The following is a 17,312-nucleotide window of genomic DNA, read 5'->3' on the forward strand; positions in this document are numbered from 1 at the left end:
ATATCATCGTTCTCGTTGAGACTTGGCTGAATGATGTCACGCTTTCCAGCCAGTCGTAAATCCGCAGGGGGGCGAAGTACGGGTAGCCGTTAATTCCGTGAAGTCTTCAATCAAAAGCTGTCGTTAACACTTCGTGGAATTGCCTTGAACATGTTTGGACAACGATTGGTGCGCGCGGTATATTCCGCCTGACAAGGTTCGGGATATGGGATATGTTGAAACCCACTGTGATTCGCTTTTCTATATTCTAGAAATAGCATCTGCTCTCGATGAAATAATAATTCTTGGGTAAAACAATCTACCGAACATAACCTAGGTCACCTCACCTAATGGCTATCTTTATCCGGACACCGATCACTCTTTACACAACGGAGCGGTAAAGCTTCTCGACATATATAGCTCAGCAGCACTAGTTCAAATTAATTCTATCGCCAAGGAGAATAACCGTCGTCTTGGTCTGTGCTTCATTAGTGATCAAAGCACAGCAACATCTTCATCGATTGCTCCTGCGCCACTAGTCGAATCAGTGACACATCACCCGCCGCTGCTCGTCATGGAAATTCGCGGATTGACGCATGATTCCAACGACTCTCATGAATCCATACTCTTCAATTTTCGCAAAGCCAACCATCGTAATATCCTGAGCTACTGTCTTCTATCGATTGGCATAACATTCTGGATCTAGAAGATGTAAATATCGCAGCGCAAACATTTTCCAACGTCTTGTATGTTATTGATCAACACGTGCCGAAGAAAGTCTGTCGTAAGGTAGTCAGTTCTCCATGGTACTCGAGCTCGCTGCGACACGTTTGAAACCTACCAAAAGAGCCGCTTTAAGGCAGTTTACCAAGCATCGTTCGGTTTCATTTCGGAACCATTATGATAGGCTTAACTATGAGTACAAGCGAGCTAGTAAGGAGTGTTACTGTCAACATCAGCTTAATATCCAACACAACTTCAAGTCGCATCCTAAACGCTTCTGGCAATATGTCAACGAGCAACGCAAGAAATCAGAATTACCTTTATTTATAACGCTCAACGACAACACGGCATCTACGGCCCTGGACATATGTTCGTTCTTCTCCGAAAAGTTCTCGTGCGTGTTCTTAAATGGCCGAATGGTCATTAGGCCAAATCTACTCTATTACCAATATAGTCCACTCTGGCTGATTTGAAGAGACAACGCAGTAGCGCCGCGGTGTCACAAAAGGCAAGCAATGTAGTGAAGAGACATTCCGAGGGGTGCTTAAACGTATGATTCAATATGCAGTATAACATGTCGAAATAATATGCTAGAAATCATCTCATGACCCCATTTTGATATCTGAGTTTAAAAATAAAATTTTGAAAAATGTAATTCAAATTTTTAAAAATTATTAAATAAGTGTAATTTTTGCAATTATCGCACCCCTTGGCTATCGTTTTCAGGCGTTAGTTTCCTTTTGTGACGCAAGATGGTGTGAATGTGCTGTCTCTTGCCTAATATATGAGGATTCACGAAGTGGACTATATTGTTAATATACTATATTTGATTAGGCCGTATGAGAAGTGGGGAGTGAGAAGTGAGTAGTGCGAAGTGAGGAAGAAGTAGAACGGAAGAAGTAAAAAGGAAAAGGGAGGAAGAAGGAAAAAGGAAGAAAGAAGAAGGAAGAAGAAAGAATGCAGAAAAGAGGAGGAAGAAGAGAGAAGGTAGAAGGAAGAGGAAAGAAGAAAGAAGGAAGTAATAAGAAGGAAGAAAGAAGAAGGAAGAAGGTAGAAGAAAGAAAGTAGAAGAAAGATGGAAGAAGAAAGTAGGGATAAGCAAGAAGGAAAAAGGAAGAAGGATAAAGGAAGAAAGAAGAAGGAAAAAGGAGGGAAGAATGAAGAAAGAAGAAGGATGAGGGAAGGAGGAAGAAGGAAGATGGAAGAAGCAAGCAGGAAGGAGGAAGAAGGAAGAAGAAAGAAAAAAGAAAGAAGAATGAAATTGAAGAAGGAAGAAGAAAAAAGAAAGAATGAAAAATGAAGAAGGAAGAAGGCTTAGGGAAGGAGCAAGAAAGAAGAAGGAAGAAGTAAAGAAGAAGAAGAAGGAAGAAGAAGAAGAAGGAAAAAGGAAGGAGGAAGGAATAAAGAAGAAGGAATAATGCAGAAGGTGGATTGACGAAGGCTGAAGAAAGGAGGAAGAAAGAAGAAGGAAGGAGGTAGATAGAAGAAAGAAGAAGGAAGCAGAACGAAGGAAGAAGGAATAAATATTAAGGAATAAAGAAGAAGGAAGAAACTAGAAGGAAAAAAAACGAACCAGAAAAATAAAAAAGAAAGAAGGAATAATTGAGAAGGAAGAAGGAAAAATGAAGAAATAAGAAAGAAAAAGAAAAAAAGGATAAAAGAAGAAGAAAGAAGGAAGAAAGAAGAAGGAAAAAAGATAAAGAAAATAGGAAGAAGAAGGGTATTGAAAAGAAAAAAAAAGAAAGAAGGAAGAAGGAAAAAGGAAGAGGAAGAAGTAAGAACAAAAAAACAAGAAGAATGAAAAGGAGTGCTAAAGAAAAAGAAGACAGACAGAAGAAGGAAGATGCACGAAGGTAGAAAGAAGAAGGGGTAGAGTGAAGAAGGAACTTCTCATTTTTCTTTTTTTGCTTCTTTTTGCTAATTCGGCCTAATGGCCTTCGCCCTAATAGCCTGGCACCCTCAAATCAGGTATTATCAGCTGTGGAAATCGAGAACGCTGTGAACACTGCTCCAATCATCAACCAAACACTTGGCTCCATTGTAATTGATGCAACGATGGTTATCAGCGCTTCTTCCCGACTCAAACGTAGCTTTTCTCCGGGACCCGATAGATTTCCCTTGGTTTTTCTGTAAAGACATATGGATGTTCCCGATACTTCTTATCTTTCAAGCATCTATCAACAGTGGTAAATTTCCTGTTTGCTGTAGAACTGCGAACATGTTTCCGGTACACAAGAAAGGCAACAAACGTGACATTATTAACTACCGTGGTATCACTTCTTTAAATGCGGTTTCCAAATTATTCGGATTTTGAAGCCACTTGAGCCCTATTGCAAACCATTTCTCAGTAACGACCAACATGGCTCTACACCCGAGCGATCGACAGCTACTAACTTGCTCTGCTTGACTTCCTATGTAACCGATAGTATGGTTCAACGTTCCAGACTGATGTGATCTACACGGATCTGGCCGCTGCATTCGATAAAGTGGATCATGATATTGAGATTGCAAAGTGAAGAAGTTCAGAATTAACGGTTGTTTTCTAAAATGGTTTCATTCATACCTCACACACCGTAAGACTATGGATGTCATCGGAAATTTCCAGGCACCCACTTTTATTTCAACATCAGGTATCAGGTAGCCACTTGGATCCGTTCCTGTTTCTACTGTACTTCAACGACGTGCATCTAGCTCTGAAGGTTCCACTGAAGACTGTCATTTGCAGACGACCTGAAAATGTTTGGCTCATTCGTTCTACTGAAGATTGTCGCTTTCTTCAGCAACAGCTTTGGTGCAGGATCAACCGTATGATGGCACACCCAAAGAAGTGTACAGTAATTTCTTTTGACGTTGGACAACGTCTTACCCGAAGGTACTGGGTGTCAAATCAGAATCTAAAATTGGGGACCGTCACGAAACCATGTACGATTTTGAACGTTAATACCCGAGCAACACACTTGTTATAGAGGAGTTTCTGTAACTCATATACGACCGAATTGAGTCATATAAGAGTTGCTGCAACCAAATCTGCCAGAACTGTGTTACTAGGGTAGAGCTTTTATCTTTTGATGGATTTTCGAGATTTTTACATATATCAATCACTCCAATCGACAGGCGATTCTTATAATCGCTTGGCGACAGCAGAAAGTTGCAGCACTGTATTCGCATGGATCGAAATAAAACCTGAAACAAGCAGCAGACTACCTACTAAAATTATAATCTTGAAAGGAAAATTCACTTAACTGTAACTGATGCCATCCATGCGCTCGTGATTATGCTACTGACGGAAACTATCTGCCATCACCAAGCGAATCATACTTTGATCAAAATTCGTCTAGCCTCTAACGAGTCATCCACTTTGATCTTGCTTACAGCGGCACACTAGGAGATAACTTTCTGAAATCAGTATGCCGAAAAGCATGTAGTTTCTGGTCCTTTTGAAAGGATGTTCCTTATATAGAGTAGCCTGCTTCCTATCTTCCATTTCGTCATCCAACAATAATTTATTTCACTGCAAGCGAGACCACTAGAAACATTGCAATACCCGAGCAATATCGTTATTCCGCTGGAAAATCTGGATAAATCTGGTGGATTTTGGTGGCAAAAATGATTGCAGGTGTGGTCGAGTTCTGTAAAAAATGTTGACAGTATTTAGTTTAGTTATTTGTTTATAACAGATATAGTATACATACATTCCATTCTAATCAGCATTAACTGGCAACTTTCGTATACATATGATCATGAGAACCTGAAATTTTTATCGATTATTAATAAAAAGCAAATAATATTGATTTAAATTAAATATTCTTACCAAAACCTCGACCCAAACCAACTTGAGAGGTTGTTCGTTGTTCTCGCCATATTGATTCAAAGAAAATGATTTGATTTTCTGCACACCCATGACTCCCGTGAAATCCACCAAAAATTCATTTAACTATCACATTACCTTACCGTTGTTCAATTTCAAGTGCATCCAGTAATGTGTATCTGACACCTGTTCTAGAGAACTTACCTGAATTTTCAGGTGGAAATTAAGTGTGTTGTTCAGTGTATGAAACAAATGTAATAAACTAAATAAACAATCCCACATTTTTTTTGTTAGTCAACAGTTGTGTAGATTGAACAATATTTTACAAGATTCCAATTTGAACACTGTTACACTTGCCAAGCGGGGTGGCCCGCCTTTTCCAAGCGGCGTGGCCCAGATAATACATCTTAGCAGGGATGCCAGATGATATTTTCAAATGTCTTCTCAGTCGTTTGTCTTCAAATGTCTTCAATATTAAAATTATGATTATCAGCGAAATATTTCAAAATCCAATAGGTATGTAAATTCAATAATAATCCTTGTTTTACTGATGTGGAATAATGATTTTTTTTACATTCAAATTACACCCAGGTTTTTTTTTACGCGGTTGGAATTCATTAATTTCTCGGTTAACCTGAACTTTTACAGCTTTTCAAATACCCCCTGAATTTTCTGTGATTTTTTGTGATTTTTTTGGTGGGGTTAACTCATTGCTTCATTGACCCTGAAGGTCTTAAACGACCAAAACCAAACCGTGTAAAAAAAAACCTGGGTGTATTAGAATTCAAAAGAATATTCTGTAAAATTTTCACAAGACAGTATAAACGAGTTTCCCCTGGAATTTTTACTGAGTATTTAATTAAAATTACACCGGATTGTTCAGCTGAATTTCCACGTGGATTTTTTTTCAAATTTCTTTTCAGAAGATAATTTTCTGAGGGAACTTCTGGATAAATTTCTGGAACAACTTCCAGATAAACTCCTGATGGAGCTTCTTATTGCTTATACGCATTTCTTCTGGATGGAGCTTCTAATTACTTCTGGAAGACTGCTGAGGAAATTTTCGTATGAATTCCTGTTGGAACTGCCAAAAGATTTATTGAAGGAACTTCCAACGAAATTCTTGGAGAAATTCTTGGAGGAACTTGAGAAAGAATTTCTGAAGAGACTTCAGGATTAATTCCGGACTGCTGAATGAACTCCTGAAGGATTTTCTTGATGAATTGCTGAAGTATATTCCTGATGAATTTCTGAACGAATTTCCAGTGGAACTCCTGAAAAAAAATCTGAAGAAACTTCTGGAGAAATTCTTGAAACGGAGCTTCTTGAAGTATTGCTGTAGGAATTTCCGAAAGAAATCCTGAAGGAAATACCAGAAAAATATTATAGTTTGCTTCCGGAAGCATTCTTGTAGAATCTTTTGACACCATTCTTGGAAAGTTTTCTAGAGAAATTCCTAAACAAGCTTCCGAAGGAATTCATGGAGTAACTTCCGTAGGGATCCATGGAGGAGCTTCCGCAGGAATTCCTGGGGAAACTTTTGAAAGAATTTCTGTCAGAACTTCCGGAGGAATTCGTGCAGGAATTACCGGAGGAGTTCTTGAGGATCTTATGGAGAATCTTCCGAAGGAATTTTTGGATGTACTTTCGCAGGAATCCAAAGGAATTCCTGGGGGCTTTTTGGGAAATATCCCTGAAGCGTTCGGACAAATTTCTGGCGGAACTTCTAGAGAAATTTCAGAAAAAATGCAAGAACATTTTTTTTTTGGCGAAATTCATAGATGAATCCTCAAAGAAAATACTGGAAGAATGTCCAAAGATTTTTCTAAAAAAAATTACCAAAGGAGTTCAAGGAAAAATTCAACGAAAGTGTGTAACAAGTTTCCTCTGAATTTTCTACTGAGTCTTTAATTGAAATTCCATCGATTTTTTGTGACTTTTTTTCTGAATTTCTTTTAAGAAGATTTTCCTGTAGAAATTTAGCACGAAAATTTTGAGAAATATCCATCTAACATTAAAAGGATTTATTGCGGGAGTTCAGAAGAACTTGTGGAAATTAAGATAAAATAGAGCTTGCTGACCTTTACTCACCCTTCTCTCATAAGCGCATGGATAGGATAGGATTTGTTTTCATCGGAAAACGCTTCGGAAGCATTGTCCGATGAAAACAAAATCTATCCTTTCGCGTGCCCATTAGCGACGTGAGAAACTCTTGTTTACAAAATCAGTTACGCCCTTTTGAAATGTTGGTGCCAAATTTCCCGTTTAAGTTTTGGAGGATTTCCTTTATTTCTTCTTTACGGAAATCATTATAAATTTCCAAGATAATTTGTACTGAATTCTCGATTTCAATTCTCCGATTTTCATCGGAAATTCTCCCTATTTTACACGAAAAATCATTTAAATTTTCTCTGAAAATTCTTTTAAAAATCCAAAGAGTTTCCCGAATGATATTCAGAGGAATGTCACATGTAAATGCCAAAAAGATCAGATGAATTCAGTAGAAATTTAGAAAAAAAACAGTTTCCAGTTCAACGGTTGAATAGATTAAATCAAGTCATAGAAGAATTCAGTCTGCCATAAATTAGATCGGTCATTCCATTCCAATGTAATGATCGAAATACCTTTTTACAGACACGTGAAAACGCCGCCACCCCCACCGCCAAGGAAAATTCAAACGAATGCTGTCATTGGGATTTTTTTTTACAAGCGAACAACTTAAACTTAAGTGCGTATGAGGACTGAAATGCGTTGCAGTCAGTGATGCGAATTTTCAGTCTTAGTTACTGAGATTTGAAGGAAATTGATACCATTGCCTTTTTCGTCAGCTTCAGCCCGCTGTTGGCAAACCGAGTAGGTTAAGCTATTCCTGCTTTGTCTTTCTCACTGGAAGGCATCGTCATAGGCAAAAAGAAACAAAAGAATCGCAGTCAGCAGGCATTGTTGATAAATTGCACCACTGGTTACAGTTAACTACCGGCTGGTGTGAATGTATTTTTATGTATGAGTTTGTAAGCCCGAGACAGTGATAGTCTTCATATGGCGAGATGGATCACATTGGTCAAAGCCGTCAATTTGACAACACAAACAAAAAAAGGCTATCATAACTTTTGTTATATTTATATAATCTATAAAAGTCGTAGAACTTATAATTAAGTAATAAAATTGTATTTTCTATTCGCTGGCTTATTGATTGTCTTCAAGTATCTTCAAATAAGTAGACAAGTCTTCAAATATTTAGAAAAGTCTTCAAAATGTCTTCACGAAATAAATGTCTTCCCAGAGATTCAAATGTCTTCAAATTGAAGACATGTCTTCAAATCTGGCATCTCTGCATCTTAGGTAGGCTTGATTTGTTCGTAGATGACAAAAAAAAATCCGATTTTCATTGATCATCGTTTACTGAATGCAGAAAACGAACGCGTGGACCATATCAAGGATTTGAGAGTAATCATGGATTCCCAACTCGCATTTAAGCAGCATGTATCGTACGTTGTGGACAAGGCTTCTCGATCTCTCGGGTGCATTTTCTGAATTGCTAAAAATTTACTGACATCTATTGCCTAAAAGTGTTAGGGTAAGACGGTATAATGCGCCCCACCTGGCCAAAACGCCCCCCTTTGATTTCTAGAAAACTATAACTAACCAAAAGTCAAATTCAGTTGGTACCTATAATATTTGTTGGTTAATATAATATAAAATTGCTTCCATCTTCAAAAATGTAACGTTTTTGGGAAATATGTTTCGCTGGTCAAAACGCCCCAGTGTAGGCCAGTGTAGGCGCGGAGAGCTTGCATCAGTTGCTTTCAAATTATATGGAAACTATTGAAATGTAATTCCAATCTGCTTAAATTGACTTATGTTGGTTTTTTATTGTCAAGCATGTAAGAATTTGTAACCTTTTTATTATGTGATTGATGAAGGGCTATGAAACGTCTTTGGTTAAAGTGGGGCGTATTGCCCAGGCACTTTTTGAAATCTCGCTCACCGTGACAACAAGCATGTCGCAGGTGGGCTGCGGGAATCCCGTATATGAATACAGAGGTCATCGCGGTTCATGCATGGTGGTTGCTGTCCGGGTGCTCGTCTCCAACGTTGGATTATGATACGGACCGCTAGGTTACTATCATAGCTTGCAATAGACGGGTGGTGAGGTTACCACCCTTGAAGTCAATGTTGTGTGTATTAACAAAAGATATTTTAGTTACCAGATAAAGATTGTCGCTTCGGTTCCCTTTGTTCTGCTATCCGAAACATGTGTGGTACCTAACTGTCAAATCGTATGTATTTTTCCTTCATTGACGTTTAGATCCCCTATCCTCGCCAGCAAAAGATGTTCCGGACAGCGACGACAGCGACAATCTTTATCTGGTAACTAAAATATCTTTTGTATAAACGGCGAGTGCGTTAGCATAGGCGTGAGCGTTCTCAATAGTCCCCCCCCCCTGATGAATTGCTTAATTGCGGGCCGGGGGTAAGGATTGAGAAAAGCGTTTTGGTTTTAGTGGGTCGGATAAGAGTTACATGACATACGAATCCCCCATGTGGTTACAGATTTCCGTTTTCCCTTGTTCAAGGAAAAAAAATAAATATATGAAAAAAGTGCGACTTAATCTAGCAATAACAGGAACAGTTTACACCTCTATATGACGATAATAGAGAGAAGTGGAAAGAAACCTAGAATTAATCTCAATGAAAACCAGCACAACGAATATGTTATTTTATTGATTTATTGAAAATTTTAATAAAATATAACTTAACAGGCGGTCCTTAAAAACTAGCAATTGTGTTCTAGGAATGGTACTCCAACAAAACTTAGTGTAGAGCAGTTTTAAAATTAAGCATAAGAATGATCACGTCTATTTACACATCTACCACATAAAAAAAATGACTAGCTTCGCACGTCCCGTTGCCCGACCCAAACGATCGCACTGTTGATCGGTTGTTATTTGATTCGCTTGCGCACCTCGATCCGGTACAGAATCAGCCCAAACTGGTGCACCAGCGAGCTAAACTGCTTCAGGATTCGACCCGTCGAGTAGGGATTCTGCTGTTCGTCGTCGTACGCGTAGATCGGGCACGTGTCGCCGAGATCGTCCAGGTCGGTATTGATGCCACAGGGATGCTGACCCAGTAGCTTGGGCATGGCTTCGATCGAGAGGTGCGGATAGAACACCTTGCTTTGGGTGTGCTTCAGGAGGACGGACGATCGGTTGTGGAATACTTCGTTGAGATCTTCGGACAGCGAGGACGGAATGGCAAGGTAGAGTAGGTAGCGCTGGTTGGAACTGTACTGCTTCACTTCGCACGAATCGATGATGGCCTTCATGCGGGAGTAGAGTTCGTTCAGATTTGTGCTGCCGTATTCGTACAGGAAGAAGCGTTTTCCCCGGCGATACTTTTGTCCGTTTTCCGGGTTGACAAGCAGGGTGTTGCTGCTGGGTAGATTGAGGAAGCATTGGGGCATGCTGTAGATGTGGCTGGTTGCGAGGTGGATGTGCGTTGTAGCGGACCGGATTTCGAGCTGGCGGCTGAGGTGTTCGGCCAACTGGTAGACTCCTCCTTGGTGGACGAATCCGTAGAATATGGTCAGAACGATGTTCGTTGAGTACCAGACTCGGAGCAGATAGCGCGAACTCATGCGTGTGCACAGAAAATGGTCGTAGATAAAGTCTTTCAGAAAGGATTTGGTTTGGAAAGGATATGATGAACAGAATCCAGTCTTGAGTTTTGGGGCGTGCAGCAGAATTAGCGGGAGGGTGATCGGAAGCAAAAATCTTGGTTCTTGATGGTTAAAAAATGAAAGCATGATGATTGGGAAAAATATTGCGCATAGCATAAGCCCTACAAATGATTGGGCTCGAGGGAGGCTTGTGTATTCATTTGAAGCAAGCTTATGTAGCATGACTAAAAACGATAGTACTGCGATGACTCCAAGAACATTGTATAAAATGGGAATGTTGACCATCAAGTGCAGATAGTAGGGATGCACGCCATGCTGTTGCGTATTCTCTGGATTTATGTTGTATCGAATGAAGTTCAAAGGAGTTACAACAAAATTGTTGATTGAGATATCTAACCGCTCAACTTCAGCTGGTGTTATATATCCGTAGTAGAAAGAATCCACTAGAATGAAGAAAACCAAAGATGGGATTGACGACAGCACAAACGTAATGATCCGAATGTTGAAATCCGCAAACGAAACCGTTCTGGTTCCCATTCCTCGCAACAACCAGTGGAACACCAACGGCAGTCCGAATAGAAAAAAGGTTGGTCTATTGAAAACGCCAGCCACGCAAAGAGTAGCCATCAGTACGCACTTATTCAACGAATGCGATGGAAGCGACATTTTAAGTTTGAACAGCTTCACCTTTTCTACTGTGTTCTTTGCTTTTTGATACTTCTCCTCAAGAAATTCCTTTTGGTAAATCACCGTATTCGAATGGATCATACAATCACTCACTATGTACAGCAGTGCCGAGCACAAAGCCATCTCAATACAGTTGGTAAACGTTCTCGTTGAATAAACCAACATCACGTACGAACTAGCCAGCGTCATCAATCGGAACTGACTCTGCAAACCGTACGCCTCGCAAATCTTCCGTAAGCTCCAATCGTTGACGAAGGAAAGCATCACCATCAGCAACCGCGGAAACACCAACGTGGCGTAGCTTCCCCTCAGGTTGATGTTAAAATAGTACTTCGTATACATCGACCAGAACCGGAGCACCCCAAATGGCAACTTCATCCCAAAGTACGGAATCGCCATCGAACGGATTGGGAAGGTGCTGTTGAACTCCCACGTGCGGGTTACCTCCAAGCCGTACTCGTCCCCTGCGAACAAACAAAAATTATTGTCACTTACTTATATGGTAATTCAAGTTGTTTTTTTAGAAGTGGTCTGTGATAATGTCATGCTTGATTATGTTAAATAGAATTAAGATGGACAAAATACGCAAAGCCACAAAGAACCCATCTAGCATAAATTATTCAAGCTGATATTTTCAAGGATTTTGCATAGTGCACATCGAGCTTTTTAACTTTGTTTAGTGTTTAGTTTAATCAACGTGACTGGCGTATTGGAATCTACTAATATTTAATAAAATTAATAAAGGCACAAACTGATTTTAATTCATTTGTTCTATATTTTGCTTGGTGTTTTAAAATATATTTTTCAACATCTATTCTTGAAGCACAAAAATCACTGTCTATTCATTGACATCTACCTCAAACTGGGTTTGCTTAACATGACCTTCGCCGACGCACATGTCAATCTTATATCAACTTATGAACGAAACATACTTCAAAATTGATTTGATTCCTTTTTGAAATATGGTGTTTCAGCCTATGATTGTACCGTAATGAATACTTCAACAAATGTTATTTTAAAATATGAGGTTTTTAATAAGCTGATTAATATTAATAAATTATATTTTATTTCGTCTTAAAAGATTATGTACATAAATCTGAATCTTGAGTGGTAAGATTCACAAGAATGTGGAATCATATTTTAAATTTGACCTTTCAAAGAAATTTTGAATATTTTTTCTACGTAGTAAAGAATCTCTTACTGCTTCCTGCTAGTATATTCAAGAATTTCCTTTTTCGATTCGACTACATACAGCTTTCTTGTTGAATTTTAATGTCTGAGGCTTTAATCTCTACTAAGTATTTGCCTTTCACAGTTAATAAGCCGACTTCTGACTACTTCATAAACTCTTTTACTGTTATTCATTCAAAGCGTATGATGCCAGCACCCATGGATAAATTTATATATTTTGTGGCCATCGAAATGATTCTCTACGCCCAACAAAAATATATTCTCAAACGTCTTTGTTCCGGAATCGTCATCAGCGTCTTTCAAACATGCAAACAGTCTTATCTTCGACTTGTAAATATCCACTGCTTCGCCGAATTTGCTAAATACTCAACATACCGGCCACCACTTCCACCGATTGGAAAAACTCATCCGGATGGATGTAGCCCACTTGCGGAATAAAGACCATCGCCACGCGCAGAAAACACAGAATGTAGTACGACCCAAGAGATGGGTCTTTCGATTTGATGGTTTTGGAATGCATCGTCGGTTCACTGTTCATATTTTCAGTATCGTTTTAACAAATGTGTCACGGAACTAAATAAATCGAAACATCTTTCTTTGTAAAATATGAAAAATATTGATTGGATTCTGTTCGATTTGTTGTGGAGCGCGTCGTCAGTTTGCGATTTGTTTTGACAACGATAAACGTCAATCTTTTGGGGGGTCGCGAGAGGCAGAATGCTTCGACGATGCAGTCGAACTGTTGTGATCGTTGTAATGCGGCTTTCGGTTTCGTCAAGCTGGCTGGTAGATGGGAAGAAAAAATCTTCGTTAAGTTTTGTTATAGAAGTTACGGTAGGTCAAAACATGTTAAAATATAATTTTTATACAATTTTTTTTCGGATGCATCATTTTGACTCAAATTCCAAACATTCATATTCCGAACACTAGTTACAGGGCCGGATTTAGGGGGGAGGGGTTTCCGGCTAAATCCGGACCTGACTAGTTACATGAAGATTTATCTGAAACATTTCGTTATTATTGTATAAATATACGATTTTTTAGGCAGCCATACAGATCAAAGACGTTATAGTTGGCCATCAATGAGATAACGTTGAAATTTTGCATTTTAATGTATTTAAGGTGGTGTTCGGAATTTGAATCTCGAAATTTGAAAAAAAAAAAAAATACTGTGGGTGTTCTACATTTTAGACAACCCAACCATCAACTGAGGCTGAATAAGCTGAGGAGTCCTCAGTGAGGACTGTTCAGTTTATAAAGAGGACACATTGTATTGTCAATGTTTTTTAAACTATCAATCTTTTAAGAAATCTGTTTTGTTTTGTTGAATATATTATCTGACCTTCTAGGCATTTGCGATATTTACAACAATCTCAATTTTTTGGATTTTCAACAGCTTAAACCGTTTATATTCCGTTTTCGAGCTGCCACAGGCACACGGTGGGTCTCTATGGGCAGATATTATTTTTCAAAAATCAGTATTTCTGACCCACCACGCGAAAGTGTAGACTCTCCTCTTTCATATAGTGGGTGGGTAAACTAAAATGTTCTATCGGGGGATTTATTTATTTATATTTATTTTTTTCACTATTTTTGGTGCATAATCCATAGAAATCTCAAATGATAGCCGATGTAACCCCTCAAAAATGTATTGAAAAATGACCCCCGATAGACCATTTTAAAAATGCGCCTACGTGAAAGAGGAAAAACTATACTTTCGTGTAGTGGGTGTTTTAGAGATACTGATTTTTTGAAAATAAGCCTCTTCGAACAAAGACACCGTGGGCTCTAATGTTTCTGGATATCGACAAATCATTGACAGTGTGTTTCTTATTTTTTATTACAACTGTCAATTTTGCTTATAAAAAAAAACTTAAAACTTATGTTTACGCGAAATTCAACAAGCTTTGACAATATGCGCCATTTTGTTGAATTTAAACTGTTTTTTGCAATTCCTGATCATAATACCTGGTTTACGGCTGGCGTTTGAGTGATAAAACGGCCTACTTTTCCATACCAATGACATGGATGATTTAATGAACATTATGCAACTCAAATGGGTTGCATAAAATCCATTAAAGCACTCATTTCGGTGCTATAATGGAAAACCAGCATTAGAACGATAATTGCATGACCGCATTTAGCTAGATTGGCATGAGTGAGTGTTCAAATAGTGTATTCTCTGTGTCACGTAATAAATTAATAAAATTCTTCAAAGGCTGGTTTATCTATCGCCTTATGGTCTGTCGAGCACACAATGGGGCACGATAACATGGAATCTGTTTGTTTTCTGCAGCAACATGATTTTTCTGCAAGATTGGTCATGTTAAGTGAATAAAATTGTACCATGTTGGTGCAGATTTATCATATTTAAGCCCATTTTTCGTCATTGCAAAAAATAGCGTGTGCAACTCATTGCAAAACTCGATTTTTTCAGCACTCGTAATATTTATCCAACTCGGCAAGCCTCGTCGGATAAACGTACAACTCGTGCTGAAAAAATCATCTTTTTGCAACTAGTTGCACAAACTACTATTATCTTTTTTTTTTTTTTTCAAAAAGTACAGTTTATTGACAGTGTATTGTAATATACGATAAATCAAACTCTATCAAAATTGACCAATCTCACGGTGTCTCTATGGGAAAACATTATTTTTCAAAAATCAGTATCTCTGAAACACCCACCACGTGAAAGCATACGCTCTCCTCTTTCATATAGTGGGTAAACTAAAATGTTCTATCGGGGGATCTAGAACAATTTTTATTTTTTTTCACTATTTTTGGTGCAAATTCCATAGGAATCTCAAATGATAGCCGATTTAACTTTTGATTTTGTGATTTGTGCTAACGTAAAAACAGCACGACACTAATAAAACGCGACGCGAGACAAGACATAACACTTATCGTTTTTACACTCGTCAACTAAGATTTAAAAAATTACCTTTTACGTCGACCGGTTTCGGGCGCGATGTTGCCCATCATCAGGACTATGTCCAACTGACTACTTTTCGTACGTTGCTCGTACACGTTCGGTTGCAATTGAAGTTAGGGAAGGTTTGTATCGGCCAGGCCGAAAAGGTTGGATACGATGGGAGGATCGTCTTCATTCATCAGCTGTTCTTTGGCATTTGTGATGAACATAGACTCCCAAGCGTTGAGCTGGGAGTTTTTCCTTACTGTTTTTAACAGTTTCGAATTCTCCCAGTTAATGTTGTGACCATAGTTTACTGCATGTACAGCCACGCTCGATTCGTTTGTTTTGTGTGATTCCACAGCATTTTTATGTTCCCTTAAACGTACTTTTATTTTGCGGCGGGTCTGACCGATGTAAACTGCAGAACAGTCATCACAAGGAATTTGATAGATTCCGACTGCTCTTCCGGTGGAACCTTGTCCTTTAGGTTGCAGAGTAAATCACGTAAAGTGTTCTCACTTTTATATACTATCTGCAATCCCTGTCGTCGAAGTGCAGTTTTAATTGGGTTTGTTAGTCTGGGATAAAATGGTACACTTATTCTTCTACACTTGTCTGTTTCTGGTTCCAGTGTAGTGACTTCTTGACGGTGTTTTTACGTTTGTGGTTACGAAGAATCTTTTCTACAAACTTCCTGTCGTACCCGTTGACTTCAGCTGCGTTATAAATCCGGTTTTCTTCCTCTTCGAATTCCGCTTTATCCATGGGTATGTTGTACAGGCGATGCGCCATAGAGTGAAACGCTGCTTGTTTCTGGGCTCCAAAATGATTGGAGTCGGATGTAATGTACCGGTCAGTTGATGTGGGTTTTCGGTATATTCCAAACTTCAGGGCACAATCTTCTGTTTTCGTGATCATAAGATCAAGAAAGGGGAGTTTGCCATCTACCTCTTTTTCCACAGTGAATTTAATTGAACTATGTTGGTTGTTCAAAAATTCGAGTGTCTGCTCTAGGTAGCGTTCTTTCACTCTATGGCGCATCGCCTGTACAACATACCCATGGATAAAGCGGAATTCGAAGAGGAAGAAAACCGGATTTATAACGCAGCTGAAGTCAACGGGTACGACAGGAAGTTTGTAGAAAAGATTCTCCGTAAGCACAAACGTAAAAAACACCGTCAAGAAGTCACTACACTGGAACCAGAAACAGACAAGTGTAGAAGAATAAGTGTACCATTTTATCCCAGACTAACAAACCCAATTAAAACTGCACTTCGACGACAGGGATTGCAGATAGTATATAAAAGTGAGAACACTTTACGTGATTTACTCTGCAACCTAAAGGACAAGGTTCCACCGGAAGAGCAGTCGGGAATCTATCAAATTCCTTGTGATGACTGTTCTGCAGTTTACATCGGTCAGACCCGCCGCAAAATAAAAGTACGTTTAAGGGAACATAAAAATGCTGTGGAATCACACAAAACAAACGAATCGAGCGTGGCTGTACATGCAGTAAACTATGGTCACAACATTAACTGGGAGAATTCGAAACTGTTAAAAACAGTAAGGAAAAACTCCCAGCTCAACGCTTGGGAGTCTATGTTCATCACAAATGCCAAAGAACAGCTGATGAATGAAGACGATCCTCCCATCGTATCCAACCTTTTCGGCCTGGCCGATACAAACCTTCCCTAACTTCAATTGCAACCGAACGTGTACGAGCAACGTACGAAAAGTAGTCCTGATGATGGGCAACATCGCGCCCGAAACCGGTCGACGTAAAAGGTAATTGTTTAAATCTTAGTTGACGAGTGTAAAAACGATAAGTGTTATGTCTTGTCTCGCGTCGCGTTTTATTAGCCGATTTAACCCCCCCCAAAAATGTATGGAAAAATGACCTCCGATAGAACATTTTAAAAATGCACTTACGTGAAAGAGGAAATCCTATACTTTCGTGTAGTGAGTGTTTTGAAGGTACTGATTTTTTGAAAATAAGCCTCTTCGGACAAATACACCGTGATCTGTCTGTTTTATATCGTCATGCAAAAGTGTCCTCTCAATGAATTGTACAGTTCGTAGTTTTTCAGCTAAAAAGAATATTTTCAATGGAATAAGTCTTTTTCAGCTTCCAGTGTTTGTTGGCAAAGTTTGGCATAACGAAATCATTCATTATCAATTGTTAAGATCAATAGAATATGATTATCAAGCGCTTATATTTAAAACCCAGATTAATCCACCTAGTGGTGATGGTGCCTTTCTCGTTTCTTTCGAGTGAGTAATTTCTACGCACTTTTGGTTTGAAAAAAAATTTTGACCATAACTTCTGA

The 17,312-nt window shown here is 38.8% G+C and overlaps 1 protein-coding gene across 1 annotated transcript; it reads right to left on the reverse strand.

The window, feature by feature from the left end:
* Positions 1-9,226: 9,226 nt before the first annotated feature.
* Positions 9,227-12,758, reverse strand: LOC134223084 (GPI mannosyltransferase 4). The gene is made up of 2 exons (XM_062702219.1): positions 12,447-12,758; positions 9,227-11,344 (listed from the first exon to the last, which is right to left on the reverse strand). The coding sequence occupies exons 1-2, from the start codon at positions 12,607-12,609 to the stop codon at positions 9,456-9,458; spliced, it is 2,052 nt and encodes a 683-aa protein (XP_062558203.1). The 5' UTR covers positions 12,610-12,758; the 3' UTR covers positions 9,227-9,455.
* Between the last annotated feature and the right edge of the window lie 4,554 nt (positions 12,759-17,312).

The sequence above is a fragment of the Armigeres subalbatus genome, chromosome 3 (genome assembly GCF_024139115.2).
Source record: "Armigeres subalbatus isolate Guangzhou_Male chromosome 3, GZ_Asu_2, whole genome shotgun sequence".
Lineage (NCBI taxonomy): Eukaryota > Metazoa > Arthropoda > Insecta > Diptera > Culicidae > Armigeres > Armigeres subalbatus.